This window comes from Salvia hispanica, chromosome 5 (assembly GCF_029641045.1).
Source record: "Salvia hispanica isolate PSC_SH4W2 chromosome 5, Shi_PSC_v1, whole genome shotgun sequence".
NCBI classification, from domain to species: domain Eukaryota; kingdom Viridiplantae; phylum Streptophyta; class Magnoliopsida; order Lamiales; family Lamiaceae; genus Salvia; species Salvia hispanica.
The window spans coordinates 20,469,807-20,488,739 of record NC_142696.1 but is presented as its reverse complement, the minus strand read 5'-3'; the positions used below and the strand labels follow the sequence as shown (position 1 = coordinate 20,488,739).

The following is an 18,933-nucleotide window of genomic DNA, read 5'->3' as shown; positions in this document are numbered from 1 at the left end:
CTCAGGTATGTTTGTCATTGAGATAAATATGTCTATGAATAAATCACAATCTTGGGTATTAGATACAGCTTGTGGCTCACACATTTGTAATAATGTGCAGGGTCTAAGTGACTGCAGGAAAGTGAGGCCTGGGGAAGTTGATTTGCGTGTTGGGAATGGAGCAAGAGTTGCTGCCGAATGCGTGGGGACTTACAGATTGGATCTTCCCTCAGGACATAGACTAGAATTGTTCAATTGTTATTTCGTTCCAGTTATTTCTAAGAATATTATTTCCATTCCGATGTTAGACATTGAAGATTTTTCCTTCCATTTTGCAAACAGCAGATGCTCGTTTTCTTTTAATGGATTGTTTTATGGAAATGCTGCTCTTGAAAATGGATTATATATGCTTGAATACAAACGAAATATTCTCAATGTGCAAAACAAAAGACCTAAGCTATGTAATACGAATAATGCAACTTATCTATGGCATTGCAGACTTGGTCATATTAATGAGAAAAGAATAGCAAGATTGAGAAAGTTAGACTATCTCACTTCATTTGATTTAGAATCATATGGAGCTTGTGAATTTTGTCTCAAAGGAAAAATGACAAGTAAACCATTTTCTGGGAAAGGGGTGCGTGCTAAGGATTTGCTAGAGTTAATTCACACAGATGTGTGTGGACCGTTTCCAACTCAAGCAAGAGGTGGTTATTCGTACTTCATAACTTTTACTGATGATTTATCAAGGTATGGATATGTGTATCTTATGAAACATAAATCTGAGGCCTTCGAGAAATTTAAAGAGTTTAAGTGTGAAGTTGAGAAACAACTTGGGAAAAGTATCAAGACTCTTCGATCAGATCGAAGAGGGGAATACTTGAGCCGGGAATTTCTTGATTACTTGAAGTCACATGGAATCCAGTCAGACTGGACACCTCCTGGTACACCTCAAATGAATGGAGTATCTGAAAGGAGAAATCGAACATTATTAGATATGGTTCGATCCATGATGAGCTTCGCCAGTCTCCCTTTATTCCTATGGGGCCATGCCTTACTAACGGCTATTTACATTCTAAATAGGGTTCCCTCTAAATCAGTTGAGAAAACACCATATGAGTTATGGTGTGGCAAGAAAGCAAGTCTTAACCATATTCGGACCTGGGGTTGTCCAGCTTTTGTTAAGAAAATGATGACTGATAAATTGGAAACTAAAAGTGAGAAATGTTATTTTGTGGGATATCCTAAAGAAACTAAAGGATATGAATTCTACTGCCCTGGAGATCACAAGGTGATAATATCTAGGAATGTGACGTTTCTTGAAGACAGTTACGTCTCCAAGGAACAAGGTCAAAATATAGTAGATCTTGAAGAAATTCAAGAACCACAAGATAACATTGAGGACGAGGTATTATCCACTGGATTGGACAATAACTCAGTGGGAGTTTTTGATGATCTATTGGGAGGGGAAATTACTCTTAGAGAGGACCTTAGAGAGACTCTCGAAGGACCACCTCAAGACAATGAGATGCATCAAAGACAAGATGATGCAATAGTTGCAACACCTCCACCTCAAGAAGATCATGGGGATATTCCTGAACCCTCTCACATACAGAATGAACAGCTTGAACCAGAGCAAAACCAACTCAATAGGCCTAGAAGGACTCGTCGTCCACCTGAGAGACTGAATCTAATGATTGAGAACCAAGATGATGAAGTTGATTTAGATGACGATGAGTCTAAGACCTATGCCGAGGCGGTGTCAGACACCGATCGAGATAAGTGGCTAGAAGCCTTGATATCTGAAATGGACTCGATGTACTTCAACTTAGTCTGGGAACTAGTTGACTTGCCAGATGGGGTTTACCCTATAGGCTGCAAATGGATCTTCAAAAAGAAGAGAGATGCAGATGGCAAAGTACAAACCTACAAGGCTAGGTTAGTGGCAAAGGGTTATAGTCAGCGCGAAGGCATTGACTATGATGAAACCTTTTCGCCAGTTGCTAAGATCAAGTCCATTAGGATATTACTTGCAATTGCTGCATACTACAATTTTGATATTTGGCAGATGGATGTCAAAACCGCATTTCTCAATGGAGAATTAGAAGGCGATGTCTATATGACACAACCTGAAGGTTTTGTATCGAAAGAAAGGCCGAATGCAGTGTGCAAGCTAAAGAAGTCCATTTATGGACTTAAGCAAGCTTCGAGGAGTTGGAATATTTGTTTTGACAGAACAATCAAATCGTTTGGTTTTGTCAGAAGCAAAGAGGATCCATGTGTTTATAGTAAACGCGAAAATGGAAACGTCGATACCTTATCATATATGTTGATGACATCTTGATTATGGGAAGCGATCGTTCCATGATGCAATCCGTGAAAGAGTGGTTGTCTAGATCCTTTATGATGAAGGATCTGGGTGATGCTTCCTATATCCTTGGAATTAAGATCTATCGAGATAGACCAAATAGGATGTTGGGATTATCACAATCCACATACATAGACAAGTTGTTAAGGCGCTTCTCAATGGAGAATTCTAAGAAAGGTTTTCTTCCTATGGGACATGGCATTGTATTGTCAAAGAAGGATTGTCCTTCTAATGACAAAGAAAGAGACAACATGAAGAGGATTCCATATGCTTCGGCTATAGGATCTATTATGTATGCCATGATATCTACTAGGCCAGATGTGGCCTATGCGCTTAGCATGACAGGCAGATTTCAGCAAAATCCCGGTGAGGAACATTGGAAAACTGTTAAGACTATTCTTAAGTACCTTAGAAGGACTAAAGAATATTTCTTAGTCTATGGTGGACAACCAGAGTTATCAGTTACTGGGTATACTGATGCTAGTTTCCAAACAGACCATGACGACTATAAGTCTCAGTCTGGATATGTTTTTATCCTCAATGGTGGAGCAGTGAGTTGGAATAGTTCCAAACAAGGTACAACTGCCGATTCCACCACCGAAGCCGAGTATATTGCTGCATCTGAAGCTGCCAAAGAAGCTGTTGCTTTGTTAGAGTTCGTTAAGGAACTGGGTGTTGTTCCGAGTGCCAGTAGTGCAATACCTTTGTACTGTGACAACACTGGTGCTGTTGCGCAAGCAAAAGAACCCAGAGCTACGAACAGGAACAAGCATGTTCCTAGAAGATATCATCTGATCAGAGAAATAATTGAAAGAGGCGACATAAAATTAGAAAGAGTACCCACTGATGATAATTTAGCTGATCCTTTCACTAAACCGTTATGTATAGCAAAACACAACAAGCACTTTGAGAGCTTAGGTGTTAAGCATGTTGGTAGATGGCTTTGAATCAGTGGGAGTTGAAGTTTTATATGTCTTAGAAACATTTTGTATTGAGACATTATTACTTGATCACATTCTATGAAAATTTTATTTTCTATGGGTTTTGTGCACTTATTGGAATAATTGTTTAAATGTTTGTCTTTATTCTAAATATTTGTTCCCTTGAATTGTGACTGTCGTTAATGGGGTGAGACATTAATGATATAGTATAATTCTAAAATAGCCCTAACCAATGATCATCAAGAATGGGATATTGATGATATGTTATAGGTTAGCATGGGGTTTGCATCACATTCTTCGAGAATGTAGTTGTTCTCACAGCTATGAGATATTTGATACTCGTGATGGACACATGGTATACTTTGGAGAGTATTGGTATACCCTACTATTAAACTGTTTTGTTAAGTGTCTACAGTTTATTAGTGCATGAAGCATGTAATAGTCCTTGGATCTGAGGTCATTACACATTTTGTTTGTTGAGTGGTGTGCTTTGATCTTGTCCAACGCTTTGCCTCCCAAAGGAGGATTGAGACACGGACCTGTGTTGGGTATATCATAAGATAAATGAAAATGGTAGTTGAGCCAAGATTGAGATTCATTCCTCGATTAGAATTTCGAGAGAACACTCAAATTCTCTATATTACTTGACCACTAAGTCATTGGCCAATGCGAAAGATATATTCAATTAAAGTAATTGAATATGATCTAATGGGTCATTTAATAAAGATGAGATAAAGTGATTGAGCTATTTGGATGACACATAGCAAATCTTAGGCTCAATCGGGTGGTTCGTGAATGAAAGGATATTACTATAAACTTTATGTAGAGGCTTGTTTACCGAATTCACGTAAACGTCCTTCATATATCGAGCTACGCTGCCAACGCAGTCTAGGAGTTTTGTGCAGACTTCGATTAGATCATCGTCGATAATGAGGGCCTAAAGGGTCACACTATAAGTGTATTTTGATCCGCTCAAGGGTAGAAAGTTGGAACTGCGTATTATATCTAATGCTAGTCCAAGTGGGAGATTGAAAGGAAATGGGCTAGAATTAGATTAATATGGATTAATTAATTATAGTTGGGCTATAATTATATTAGTTCATAAGCCCAACAATCATGAAACCCTAGTGACTCTTCATCTATATAATGGTTATTTATTCTCCATTGTGGGACATGAGAAATAGCGTAACATTAGAGAGAAAATACGTAAAGCTTTGTAGAGAGAATTCCTAGCATTCTTCTACGGAGCAATTGTACCGGGATAGTTCCTGCATCGGATTGGATTGCACGTGGACCTCGATAGTAGTGGATTCAACTTGCAGGATTCAATCGCAGAAGAAAACAACACAATAAGTAAGATTTAGTTCCGTTGTGTTTTACATGCTCAACTTGCAATATGATTATGAATCTAGATCTGTATTCTTGTATGCAATTTCCGCTGCGCTCATTAGATGAATACAAGAAAACCTAACACTTTTTGGTAGTGCCAATAAATAATCAATATGCTGCTCACTATTTTCATTGGATAGTTGTAGGTACGGCAATATTATCGTGGCAAGCTTCAACAAATTTATTGATTTCTACTATTTGTTGAACTTGGAAGGAATTGAAGTGCATGAGCAAAGAGTATTGCATGTTGTTGACATTGTTGATTTGCTATTATTTTAATTTTAGAATTTGGAACTATTTTTGTTCATACTCTATTTGGTTAGAATTTTTTATTAACTTGTTGGATATTATGAAACTTTATTGTTGATATTGAATGATTTGGTATTTGAGTTAAGAAAAGAACAAAGTTTACTAAGTCGGACACTATGCGTGTTTGTTTCTCAGTGCATGCATTTCAAAGCGGGCCGCTAGATGTGTCTCAATGGGCGCTTGCTGGTTCGGCTACCACTGACTTGTGTCTCATGCGCAGTTGCTCTGTTTCATGGCCTGGATCATTTCTTTACCTTTTCAAGTATTGGTCTAAGTATACCAGGTTACATAATATAAACAATTATTTATTACTCATATTTCACATGCTTTTTTCTTTAATAAACTCATGTTTTTTTTAATAAACTCCTATATAAAGAAGAAAATTCCAAATAATGTCAAAAGGGCTTGAACTCGACACCTCATACAATAATGCCTAAGCTCCTTGCAGTTAGGACAAAGGCTCTGAACTACTTATATTTCACATGTTAGATATTAAAACCGTGCCAAAACTATACCCTAAAAACATGCAAATTTAGTGTTGATCAATATTTTACTCATAAAAAATATTGAATTTTAACAGCACATAACATACTACTCCCCCCCGTCTCCCATAAGTTGTCACCATTTGACTCGGCACAGGTCTTAAGAAATGTAATAGAAAGTGAGTTAAAAAAGTCAGTGGCATGTGAGTTCTACTTTTATGTACTCCCTTAGTATTAAAAAATTAGAAACATTGAAACGGCACGGATTTTCATGCACAATTGCTAAAGTAAGTGAGAAGAAATTGGTAAAATAAGAGAGAAAAAAAGAGAAATGAGTAAAGTAAGAGGGAGGAAGAGAAAAAGTAGTGAAAGTAGAGTTAGTGGATTGTGGAGTCCATGTCCTAAAATAAAAAGATTTTGAAGTTTTTATTTTTAAGGAACGACCCAAAATGAAAATAGTTGCTATTTTTAAAAAGAGGGAGTATTTATTTTTTCATAAGAGTAAGAATGAGTTACTGGAATGTGGAGGTTCACTATAAAAAATGGTAAAAGTGAAAGGTTACAAATTTTTAGGGACGGACGAAATGAAAATAAGTGACAAATTTATAGGGACGGAGAGAGTATATATTAGTGTAATATTAGTATAGTACTTACAACGCATGTTTAGGTAGTAGGAATATTAAGCTCAGGCTAAACTAAAATATTCGATAGTAGATTAATTAAATTAAAATATAAATGTGTTGAAACTTGAGATCAAATTTTAAATAGCCATGTTTGACTTGACTGGATTACACATTTATTATCTTTCATTGCTAGTATTAGAATAGACAATTGAAAAAATATGTATAATAAATGAAATTAATTTCATAAGTGGGCTAAAACATGCCCAGGGGCAAGGACTACATACATGAATAACAAATTATCTCATCCATTACCAAATTAATTTAATACAGTACATCACGCCGAACAAATTTTACAATTTCAACACCCATGGCAAAACAAAAAAAAAAAAAAAACAAAATGAACAAAAAAGAATCAATGAAAGAGTAGTGCTGCTTAAGCACAAATGTAAATTATTAGTAATATAAATTCTCAAAGCCCGGCGGTGAAGGGCACGCCAGTCGCCGGCAGCCAAGAGCGGCCAGCGATGAAATTCGCCACGGTAAACCTCCCTGCCTCGGTCGCGCTGGTGATGACCCGGTATCCTCTCCACCGGACCCTCCGACCCGTGGGGGAACCCGGACCCGAATTCCTATACTCTCCGTAGTACAATGTGTTGAGAGCGAAGTTGCCGTCCCATTCGAGCCAGCCGGCGGGGTCCACCAAGGAGCCCAGGTAGGTCTGCATGAAAATCGTCCTCGAGTACTCCTTCCACGGCCGCCCCAGGAACGTCTGGAACGACCCGAGGACGGGTACTAGGTCCGGGGCCGCCATGACCCGGGAGTCGTGGATGGAGATCCCGGTGTTCTGGTTGGGGTCGGTCCGGCCCTGGGCGGTCACGGCGATTTTTTGGCTGGCCATGGGGCGGCGGGCGTAGATCATGCAGTTCTGGAGGACGGCGGCCGCGTTGCCGAAGATGAAGTCGACTGTGCCGTAGATGTAGCACTCCTTGTAGAACTGGCGCTGTGAGTGGACGTACAGGGTGTCTTGGTACCCCTCGAAGCCGCACCGGTAGAAGACTGAGAGGTCCGCGCTCGACCGCATTGCCACGGCCTGGTGGTTCTGTGGGCCCGCCGTGTTGCGGAAGGTTATGCCCCGGGCGATGAATCCCTCTCCGCTCACCGCTGAGATATTCAATCATATACTAATTCAGTATTTTAAAAATTGATTATCTATTATAAGCTCATTAACTAGTAGTAAATGATCAAATGAGATCATAAATTAATTACTACTACCATTTTACCACAATATTACATGCATCACTACATTGCGGTCTTTTCTTCTCATTGCTTCTATAGATGATTGGAAAAAATCAACATGACTTCTTGTCAAGTATTTGAAAATTATGTAGTATACATTTTCAAACTCATTTAATTTGGCCGCCAATTTCAAACTGAAAATGTCTTAATTCGATCTTTGAAAACAAAGTCCAGCTAATTGTTTAATATTTAAAGTTAATTAAAGTAGTAACCGAACTTTCTTCTAGCGTGTTAGTTGCAACTTAAAATTTTGTACCTTAATTATATTGTTCTAGCTAGCGCCGTTATCACTTTCAAACTTATATACATAATTAAACATGAAGAAATTTACCAACGGTGGCGGAATTGAAGGTGGTGGAGCCTCCTCCGACGCTTCGGGTGCCGGTGATAACAGTGTACCTCAGGCCATCGCCGGTCAACATTATATTCTTCAACTTGCTACCAATCTCCAAATTCTCCCTATAAACCCCTCTCCTCACATGGATGACAAACCTCCCACTCCCGCTCCTCCTCGCCGCCACGTCCAGCGCGGCCTTAATCGTGCGGTGGTCCCCGGACCCGTCCTGCGCCACCACCAGGTTCGGCCTGACGGTAGAAGCCTGCAGCAGCCGCCTCCTGTCCCCGGGCCGCACCCACCCGGGGAAACCGCCCTTGTAGTAAGCGCCCGTCTCGTGACCGGTCTCATTGCTCTCCCCGAGTGCCAGCGTGTTGCGTATGAGCTTCGACACGTTGTTGGACATTAGCGGCAGAACAAAGTCGGTTGCGCCGAGCTCGGTGAAGCCGGTGCGGCATGTCTCGAGGTTGGTGAGGGCGGTGCTGAGCCAGGTCTGGGTGTCGAAGTCGGTGCACTTGGTGGTGGGGTCGACCGTCTTGTTGAGCTGCTCGATCGTCTCTTCGTAGAGCTTCACGCAGTCGGCCCACGCGGCCTTCTCGCGGCTGTTGCGGCACTTGCTGCCGAGGGCCCTGGTGTTGCCCACGGCCGTGATGGCGCGCTCCAGGGCGAGCTTCACGGCCATTTTGCGGAAGTCGGATCTGTGCTTGGGGAGGAATTGGCCTTTGTTTTCGGACATGAAGTGCTTGCATGGCTCCGGGTAGGGGGTTTGGTCGCACCACCACGTGATGCCGGCGCCGGAGGGGATTTTTACGGTGGAGGGAAATTTTATGGCGGCGGTGGATATGAAGAGAAAGGAGGAGAGGAACAAAGGGGTTAGGAATTTGAGGTCCATTGTTGAGGTATGCATGTCTATGAGTTTAATTAAGTGATTGTGATATTTGTGGGGGGAAGAAGACTGGTTATATATAGTTGAATTGGAGAATTGTGACAGGTTGTATAGTTTGATTGATATTGTAGTAGATGAGAGCGATAGAGTTGACATGAAATATTCAAATCCAATAGACGTGTTGTTGGCCTTGGAATATTGAGGGATGACATAAATGTTTGAGGGATGAAACTAATTAGTTCATTTAAATACCTCTGGCTTTAGACTTTGGAATTTGGTGTAATTTCATGTTTTAAATTATGTAAGTATTTCTTTTTCTTTTTCTTGGCTATGTTTCTTTATCTTTTGTCTACCTAACTCCAGCAATTTTTTTGTGTTAATTAAATGTTTCAGACAATTATAGTTAGACTTTATTTTTCAAGTTTTGTTAATTAAATATCCGTTTTCATTCTATGCATTTGACGTAGATAAAATATACAGTGCTAAGCTACATAAATACCATTGGATGATTAAATACGGAGGAAATGTAAGTGGTGAAGACCTTTGTGCGCAAGCATGTTCAATATTCTAAATTTTTAATTATATTTGTACACGATCTTTCTATATATTTTGATAAACTTCAATTAACTACATTTTGTAAATTTTTATAAAATAGCAGGTCACTTGCGGTGCCTCAAATTAATGACCTTCATCACATTTAACGAGTTATAATAAAACTTTAAAATGTAATTTTTGTAAATAAATTTTTCATTATATGATATATAGACTATAGAGAGATAAAATAAATGAATATGGTCCGCGCGGAGTTACGGATAATCTGCAATTGTACATAATCATTTCATGATAATTGTTAGTACAACATATATTCGTTCCTTAATTATTTGGAGCATTTACTAATTAAGCCTTTCAAAAACACTACGATCCATATATATATGAAACTGAAAGGGGTAGGGTTAATGAAGTGATGGTCATGAAGATAGTAATGCTTAATCATATGGAGTAGTATTATACTCCTCATTTCTCTAAATAGTAAACACTCTCTTAATTAAAGATTAATTAAACATAATTAGAATAATTTCAGATAAAACGGTCTGGAGCATGCAAGCGTCAGCAATGGAAGAAAGCTTCTTTTCTAAAGTTGAACAATTTCTTTGTAGCTTCCGATCCTCTTCAGAACATTTCTCATCCACGTGGAGTCAATTCTTTGGAACATCATTGCCCAATCCAATTTTACAAATTATTAATTTATTAGTATGAAATATCGATTGTTATGTATGCTGTATAATAAGTTGTTTCATTTCAAATCTCAACTTGAATTTTCAGTTGCCTTAGAGGAAAAGTTCCATTCGCACATCGAATTTGTAAATGAAAATTATAAACCATGTGCAGAATAACTTAGTTTACTTATTCTTCTTTTATTTCCAGAAAACGTTTCATCTGAATAGGCCTTTTAACAGTATATTATAAAGAATTGAGCTTGGTCCTAATGTTTGCATCACAACTTATTCAAATTTTCAGCTTTCAAACGTGGACAGTATAATGCAGTGAAATTAATTGAATAAGGGTAAAAAGTAAATAAATTATCATCTTCAATTTTTTTGCAAAATTTGCTATGATAATGCTTCATACTACAATAATTATTTTTTATAGTAACTGCTTTTATAAATTATTCTCCTTGTTATGACAATTAAAAGTCAGTACAAATTAATTTATAATAATAGAATATAGCATCGATCTTTATTTAGATTTGTCCTATATTTACTACCAAACGCTAACGCGTACCAACTAAGATCTTATTCTGTTTGTTTTGTATGAAAACCTGAAACAGGCACGTAAATAAGACGTGCACCCACTAAACCACAATTCATTCAGTGTTTGTATTTGTTTTTATATTTAGTTACAACTTACAATTATGCGCGCTTGACTTTTCAAATATTAAAACAATTCCTGCCTTATCTACTAAAACCATGTTTCCCCGAATTTTATCTTCTCTTTTCAAAAACCGCAACTTAATTTGCACAAAACAAGTTTTTGGGTTCTAAGTCCATCATAAAACAATTTTTAATATAAATCCATTAGAATCATACAAGGACAAATTTTTACTTATTTAATCATCATTAGGGATCGGGCTAATGTCGAGTGTTCAAATAATTAATTACCTCTTTATATACTATCTGTACAAATTTGAGATTTAAGTATAAATATAAAGCCAAAGCATACTTTATTGAGATTTTTTTTATGAGAAACCCTGTTCATATTTTGGAATAAATATGACCAAAGAACTTACGTCAGGTTGTAATTGTATTAGATTATGCTCATTACTTGGGATCATGTTGTACTACAAATTATGATCAAATACCCCCCAACTTTATTGAAAACATTCTATTTATTGTTTTTTACAGATAGATCTAATTAAAGGATTACTGCTTCCTTAGTTCCTCCTAATAATTAATCAGGTACATCGGCCACTGAATTAAATAAAATAAAAATGAGAATGGCAATGTCTCATGACTGAGTATTTTTACCACTTTACCATTTCAGCACTTTAACTATTTATTATATCATTTTTATAAAATGAGTGGTAAAAAGTGACCGACGGAGAGAAGAATTGGAAAATAAAATGACTTAATGAAAGTCAAATTGATAATTTGATCATTTCTTTATAAGTTATGGAGCAAGTCAGTAAGAAATTAAATTTTAAAATTTTGATTATAGTACGACTTTACAAGAATTTATATTGTGGTCACATTTTATTTATTACATGGTTGCTAATTGTATGTTGAACTAATTCACCATTGCGAGCAAGACCTCATTTTGTAACAAATATTGCGTGCGTTTCTCTTTTTTACAAGAAAAGAGTTAGCAAGCTAGAAATTAGCATCAATTTGCTATGATTTGTTAAAGTACGTAAAGTAAATTGTCAAAAAAAAGTCAACGTTTGTTAGGTTTGCTTTTAGCTTGATTGTAATATAAATTTTAAAAACTCAAAAAATTATATATATATTTTTTGAACTCACACTTCATTACCAAAAAAAGTCAATGAGTAAAAATAAGAAATTAAGAACTTGAAATAATGAAACTAAGATAATTAAGAATCCTCGTAAGCACTCCAACTTTTTCTCTTCTTTGGATAATGTTTAACCGATTTTGCTTTCCATATTGTCTAAAGTGACATTATTTAACCATAATATAATTTGTTATAGTATAGAGCTAAATAAATCAATTCATTTACTGATTTACATCACCAAAAAAGTCACTGTTGCTACTAGAATCTACGCCTCATCACCATAAAAGTCAGTTGTTAACAATTTGAACCTATACTCCATCACCAAAAAAGTATATTGTTCACAATTTGAACTTACACTCCATCACCAAAAAAAAGTCGATTGTTCACAATTTGAACCCACATTCCATCACCATGAATCCAAATTCATGTTTAACGAAATATTCTCTCTGTCCGCGAATAGAAATCTCATTTTTCCATTTCAGTCCGTCCGTGAATAGGAGTCCCGGTTCACTTTTACCATAAATGGTACTTCCTCCGTCCGCGAATAGGAATCCCGTTTTTCCATTTTAGTCCGTCCACGAATAAGAGTCCCGGTTCACTTTTTCCATAAATGGTAATAGGGTCTCACCTTCCACTAACTCATTCCACTCACTTTTCATTTAAAACTAATATATACAAGTGGGACCCTTTTTCCACTAACTTTTTTCCACCCACTTTTCTTAATATCTCTTATAACCCGTGCCACCCATAAATGAGACTCCTAATGGCGGATAGAGGGAGTACTAATTTCTTGATCTATCTAATGTCATTGAAATATAATGGAGCCTGGAATAGAATAATGGGTTACAAACAATCAGATTTATCAAGCAGGGTTACAAGCAATCAAATTTATCCCAATAAAGATAAATTATACTCTCTTCGACTGATAAAACTTGAAAATAGCACGAGTTTTAATTTGAAAATGACACGGATTTATAATCAGTAATCAACAACATATTTATATTTTGGCTATTAAGTATTTCTTTATTGGGCTAATCTTATTTTATTTTAGTTTTTGGTGAGAGTTGTAGGATAATTTATACTGCCTCCATCTAATAAAACATGAAAATCGCACGAGTTTTAATTTGAAAATGGCACGGATTTGTAATCATTGATCGACAATATATTTATACTTGGGCTATTACTTTGTCGTAAAACGTGACATGCAAACCAATATTCAATGGTATTAGTCAGTTCAAATTCAGTCAAATTGTCATTAGATTAAGCAAATGGAAATTGACTATGGCTGGCTAAGTAGTTTAGCGTGTGAACACAAAACAAACTATCTTAATTAGCGTATGAACACACACACAAAATAGAAGTACATCTAATTTTAAAAATTATTCAATATTCAATTTAAGCATAAAAATTACTGGGAACCTATGTTACAATTTTATCAATTGCACGATAAAATTCTAACACAAAGTCCTAAAAATGCATCATTGAAGGAGTTGTTGATTTCATCTTTGATGCTGGTCGATCTATTTATGAGGTATCTAGCTAACCACAAATAATTTTCTCCTTATCAATTCACATGCATATTTAAACATATCTCTCTCTAGGTTGGTTTTCAAGATTAGGAAATGATTTTAGTCTCTATTTTTTCTCTTTATAAAAGGGAGAAATGGTTTCAATCTACTTGTACAGGATTCTAGCGTTACTGATGTGAATCCGGGTATTCACAATCATAGGATGCAACGACATCGAGGGTCATGGGTTGATTGGGGTCCGAAAAGAAGGTGGAGATATGACAAGAAGCCAAGCCGGATTCGGAGGTCTGACTCAAACTAGAATTTACCTATCAAAATGATGTCCAAATTCTGTTCTAAGACCGCCATTATCTTCATCGTCAAAAGAGCTTCGCGTGAGTACCTTACACGCCTCAATCGGAGCTCGGATGAGGAAGTTATGGCCGTTTGACGAAAGTCGCGCAGAACTGCCAAAAATGCCCGGCCACAGAGAAAACACCCGGGCAAGGCCCCAAAACGCCCGGGCCGGGCGTTTTGCCCGAAAATGCCATTTTTTAAGATGTTAAAGACTATTTTCCCTATTACTTTTGTTTTAGTATAAATACTGTTTTGTAGGGTTTTCATTCTCAGCTTTTGAATATTTGTAAGAGACCATTTCTCCATATTTGAGAGCTCACCTTCTTCATCTTTTGAAGACTTATCAAATTCCTTCGGGTTGCATTCGATCTTTTGTCGGGCTAAGGTTGATTGTAAAGGTATGCTTGCTAGTTCTTGTGTTGCTAGTTTGTGGAGCCATTAGGTGTTTGTATGTGAAAGTGCCTTTGGGATTTCTTTCTTGTTCTTCACCTAAATCATAACACTAATCCATCCTCTATCCTTTTATCCACTTTTCTTGTTCCATTTCTTGGTTTATCTTGTTTATTTGTTGGGTTTATTTACAAGAATAAGTTCGGGGCAAATTCATGAGTCTTCAATCTAGAAGATTCACATTATTTGGTATCAAGAGCCATTGGTTCTTGTTCTTGTAAGAAAAAAAAAGAAAAGAAAAAAGAGTGAAAAAAAAAGAGTAAAATTGTTAGAAAATTGTCAAAAAAAAAAAAAAGAGATCTCAAATCCTATCCGTGGGCTTTAGCTATAAATTGATATATGTGTTCTTGGGTATGTCAATTTGATTGTTGGAAAGTTGTAGGCCGAAATTACATCAATTGTTGGGTCTATTGTTGTTGGGTGAAATTGTGCACACAAAGTGTTTGTTAATTTGTCCCATTGGCTTAGCTCCCTACTTTCACTAATCTTATGGCTTCTTGGACTAGTTTTCACTTGCCTAGTTGTGTATCTTGTTTGTGCTATTTGTGCAACCCTTGGGATTACATCATCGAGAGCAAGTGAGGGAGAGTATCTAGCCACTAAATCTCTAAACCTTCCGAGAGACATTGGGTGTGAGTTTGCGGAATTGGGGACATACTTTGTGGGTTGGGAAGTGAGCAATAAAAATCCAAAGTAGTAAAATTATCCGTTTGAAGATATCACTCCAAAGTGAATTGTCTTCCCCGGCAACGGCGCCAAAAACTTGATGCACTTTTTATTTGCACTATAAATACCTGCAAGTATACAGAGTAGGTATAGTATAGCAAAAGGTTAGTACCGGGTATCGAACACGGGGAAGATGTACACAAAGTGTCTATCTTCTACTAGAACTCAATTACTATCTGGAGAAACAAGAATTTTTGGAAACTTTTTGAAAACAGTAAATATTAAAAACAGTAAACAACTAAAAACAAGCAAATCACGGAGAGAAAAGTATAGAGATAAGGGGAATTCCAGGGATGTGCGTTCACTTTTATGGTTATACAAATTCCAAACTACAATACCCTAGCACAGTTAATACTTTGAAAGGACGAGTCACCTAGCTTATGCTCATGCGATACAAACGTTGATTACTAACATTAGGGTTGTCAATCCTAACACGTAACTCCAAAAAGCTCCTAAGACCCTTGAAAAGTCCTCACTCTCAATTAACAGTGCCGTTTTAAAGGAAGCTAACTGTAGTGTCTACTAAGTGGATCTAACTCGCTAGAACTCTGTCACAGTTATGAAGCAAGTTGTATTGAATCATACATAATTGTGTCACTCAATTATGAAGCATCATGATTAACTTAGGGAAGAAACAAAGTAAAAACAAAACGGATATTAAATAGAAAACGGAATTGTATAACCAAAGTTGCTACTAACACATCCCTAGAATCCTATGAGTTTAGTTACACATGACTGAATAAACTAAAAACATAGATTGAAGGGAAAGCAATTTGAACATAAAACTAAAGCAAATAAAACCCGTAGGTTGAATCCTTGTCGTTCTTGATGTTCTTGAAATCCTTCTTCAACTCCTTGCACAATTGAAGTACTCTAGCTTTTGATCTCTATGAATGTGTTCTTGTTGTGTGAAAAAAAAACTCTTTTTTTTTATGAAGCTTGAGGTCCTATTTATAGGGGAAGATTATTCCTCATCATAGAAGGAAAAGATCTTCAAAATTTGGTAAATCTTGGAGCAAATCTAGGGCTGGTCGGACTCGCCGCCTTTCTTCGGCGGGCCACCGCACCTTGGCCGGCGGTCGCCGCGTTGGAGTCCAGAGATTCTGACCCTTTGGTGGCGGACCGCCACATGTCCTCCGGCGGTCGCCGGGCGAGACTCTTCTCCTAGCGTAAATTTCCGAGGCGGGCCGCCACATAGCTCTGACCGACGGGCGCCGGCGGTCGCTGGTCGCCGTCTGACTCCAGATTTCCAGACTATGCGTTTTTACTCCCCTTTTCGGCTCAAATATGCACATTTCTCACAAAACACGTCAAAATACCAAAATGTATAGAATATGCAAATAATGGACATGTAGAGTGATTTTGATGACAAAAACGGACCAAATAATGGCCTTAAAACAGTGCAAAAACCGGGCGTATCAACTCCCCCAAACTTACATTTTTGTTTGTCCTCGAACAAAACACTAAAGACACAAGAATAGACGCACGGAACACACAAGGACTAGACGTCATAATTGCCTCAAAAGATGAAAGAATAGATTAAGCATGTATTAACACAATCAAATCAAGCAAGGCTTAATAGTGCACTTTCATTACTAACTCGTGGAACACCTTGAATTCAAGCACTCACATGTGGCAAACTTCCAAAGATGGGAAGTGTTCTTTCTCTCACTCTCAAAGTGTATAAAGGTAAAGTGTAAATCACTCAAATCATGCATCATGCAAAGTTTACCATAGGCTTGCTCAAAGTCTAATCCCTCCTCTACTCAATGTGATTAAGCATCAAAAGTCCGAAAGGTCTTTCTTTTCGGTTGTAACGTAGGCTCTTTGGTAGGTGATGAATATTTGGCTAAAAAAAAAAGTGACTCAAATATAAAAATAGCCCAAGTAGAGTTAGGATGACTCCACTTTTCTAAAACTTAAGGCACTTCTAACACTTTATTTTTCTCCTTCACTTTACTTTCAATCCTTTGATTTTATTTTCTTTTCACAACCTTTCACACATTTTTTTTTCTTTTTTTTTTTTTTTTTACACATCCTTTCTTTTTTTTTTTTTTCTTTCTTACACATCCTTTCTCTTTTTTTCTAAGATCAAGCACATATTTGGAATTTTTCTCAATTTCGCAACTTGTACTTTCTTAATATTAAGCACACTACTTTTTATACTTTCCTCCTTATCTCTCCAATTCCTTTACAAAAGAAGATAACAAAAACTATACTAACCCAAGGAATTGTCCCACCATTTATTTTGGCTTCCAAAGAAAAGGCTTAAAGGCTCAAAATTGGCTCCAAAGGAAAAAATTGAGAGGGTCGAAAATTTTGGATATAAAAGTAGCTAAGAAAAGACGGCCTAACATCCTCCTAAATCAACTTAAACACTATGTAAACTTAGGCAGACTAGGAGCAAGTTCTAGAAACATATACATGCATACAGATAAATCACACAAGAAAGAATTTAAGGCTCAAATCTCACAAGGTAAAAGCACGATTCAAGGCGAACAAGCAATTCACTAATTATGCACCTTTTCACCCAACCATCATATCAAAACGTTAAGCCACACTTAAACATAGATGGAATATAATATCATTGGCAACTCGGTCTAATGTGTCCCTAAGCATGCGTGTTTCTAAGTTCTTCATGTTATGTTCATGACATGGATTCAAGAAAACATTTTTAGAACACAAAAATCTCCTACGGGTTTTTGGAAAATTAAAGCAAAAACAAACAAAAAACAAAAAGAAAACCCTAAACTCACGGTCCACCACTTCATCCCCCCAAACTTATTTACAACAAAGTGTAAAATAAGTTTGTAGAGTCGGTAGGGACGTGAGTATACTACTGAAAACAAAAACGTACCCTAAAAAATTTCGCGTAGAGGTTGAGCGGGGCGAAAATTCGAAGAATTTCGAAAAATCGCGCTGGAAAATTGTGCCCAGGTGGCGGTCCGCCGCAGCTGTTCGGCGGTCGCCGCACGTCAAAGATGATTTCCAGCATTCAGGTGGCGGACCGCCGCAGAGCTTGCGGCGGTCGCCACGGGGAAGTCAGAACCTGCGAAAATTTTTGCAAAGCACAAAATTAAACCAAAACCAAAAAAATACTTAAAATTAAAGCAAAAATTGTTAAATCAAGGAAATAAATCGTTTCAAAAACATCCAAAAACATGGTACAAATGCTCATTTAAAGTCATCGAGCTTGACTTCTTCAATCTTGAGGAGGTGGAGGAAAACGGGCGCTAAGATCCTCGAAAGCTCCAACGAGGTACGTGATATCACTCCTCATTGTCTCTCGTTCCTCTCTAGCTTCGGCGGCCATCCTTTGGAGCTCTTCATATTGTTGACGCCGATGAGCGTCTTCCAAACGTTGTTGCTCCCAAAATTCTTGTTCCGCCGTGCGCCAATCGCCTTGAGCCGTCCACCCTTGGCGGTTGTAGGCATTCTCCGCTTGTTGCTCCGCCCATCGATTGTCCCAAGTGTTGGACATGTTTTGCATGTAAGAGAAAATTTCTCCTAATTGGGCGGAGGTGTTGACTTGAAACTCCTCTTCCGGATTTGGCCTCCCGCGGCGGCGGTTCGCTCGTGTCCGGCGGCGATGTCCTTCCACTTCCTCTTCTTCTTCTTCCTCTTCTCGTCGTGGTTGGGATTGCGGTGGTGGCGGTGCTTCATTCCCTTGAGCTTGTGAATGCTCCGCGCCCTCTTCATAGTTATCAATGGCATCAAACGCGGAATCCTCATCGGGCTCAAATTGAGGAATGCGAGAGGGAATGTTCCTCTTTCTAAACTCCCCATTGACGGGGTTAGCCTCGATAGCTCTCCGGTGGGCGGGTGTGTCGAGCTTCCAATTGGCTTGGTTTGCCCAAACATCGACCTTGGTCAATTGCGGGAGTGGAACGGGAAAGTGATCCCCCGTTACTTGCATAAAATACCCTTGACCCCAACCATCGGTCTTCAAAAGCCCCACCGAAAATAGCACCTCATAGGTGATGAACTTTTCTCCACCATCCTCCGTCATACCGGCAAAAGAGACCCCCAAATGTTCACCAATCGCCGTAATCAATCCCCCACAACAAATGACGCCCCCGTCTTTCTTCGTGATCCTATCCACATAGTAAGTAAAAAGGGTCCCATAATCGATTCCCTTCTTGTTGAGTAGGCACCACATCACGTCGAGCTCCGTTTGGGAGACACTCCCCCCATCGATACGAGCAAACATAAGCTGAGTCATAGCACGATGGAGGTACCTCAAGACGGGGTTGCGAATCGATGAAGACTTGGCATAGC

The 18,933-nt window shown here is 38.0% G+C and overlaps 1 protein-coding gene and 1 pseudogene across 1 annotated transcript; one reads left to right on the top strand and one right to left on the bottom strand.

Annotated features, from left to right (window-relative positions):
- Positions 1 to 2,598: 2,598 nt before the first annotated feature.
- LOC125209637 (secreted RxLR effector protein 161 pseudogene) lies at positions 2,599 to 3,294 on the top strand (annotated as a pseudogene).
- Positions 3,295 to 6,376: 3,082 nt separating this feature from the next.
- Positions 6,377 to 8,855, bottom strand: LOC125186832 (putative pectinesterase/pectinesterase inhibitor 17). The gene is made up of 2 exons (XM_048083290.2): positions 7,719 to 8,855; positions 6,377 to 7,252 (listed from the first exon to the last, which is right to left on the bottom strand). The coding sequence occupies exons 1-2, from the start codon at positions 8,761 to 8,763 to the stop codon at positions 6,561 to 6,563; spliced, it is 1,737 nt and encodes a 578-aa protein (XP_047939247.2). The 5' UTR covers positions 8,764 to 8,855; the 3' UTR covers positions 6,377 to 6,560.
- Between the last annotated feature and the right edge of the window lie 10,078 nt (positions 8,856 to 18,933).

What these genes read in the sequence shown, in the direction of transcription:
- LOC125186832 (XM_048083290.2), bottom strand. Translation starts at nt 8,763, where the DNA reads ATGTCAACTCTATCGCTCTCATCTACTACAATATCAATCAAACTATAC. An exon ending in CTTCAATTCCGCCACCGTTG is followed by an intron (nt 7,253 to 7,718) that starts GTAAATTTCTTC and finishes TGAATATCTCAG; the next exon opens with CGGTGAGCGGAGAGGGATTC.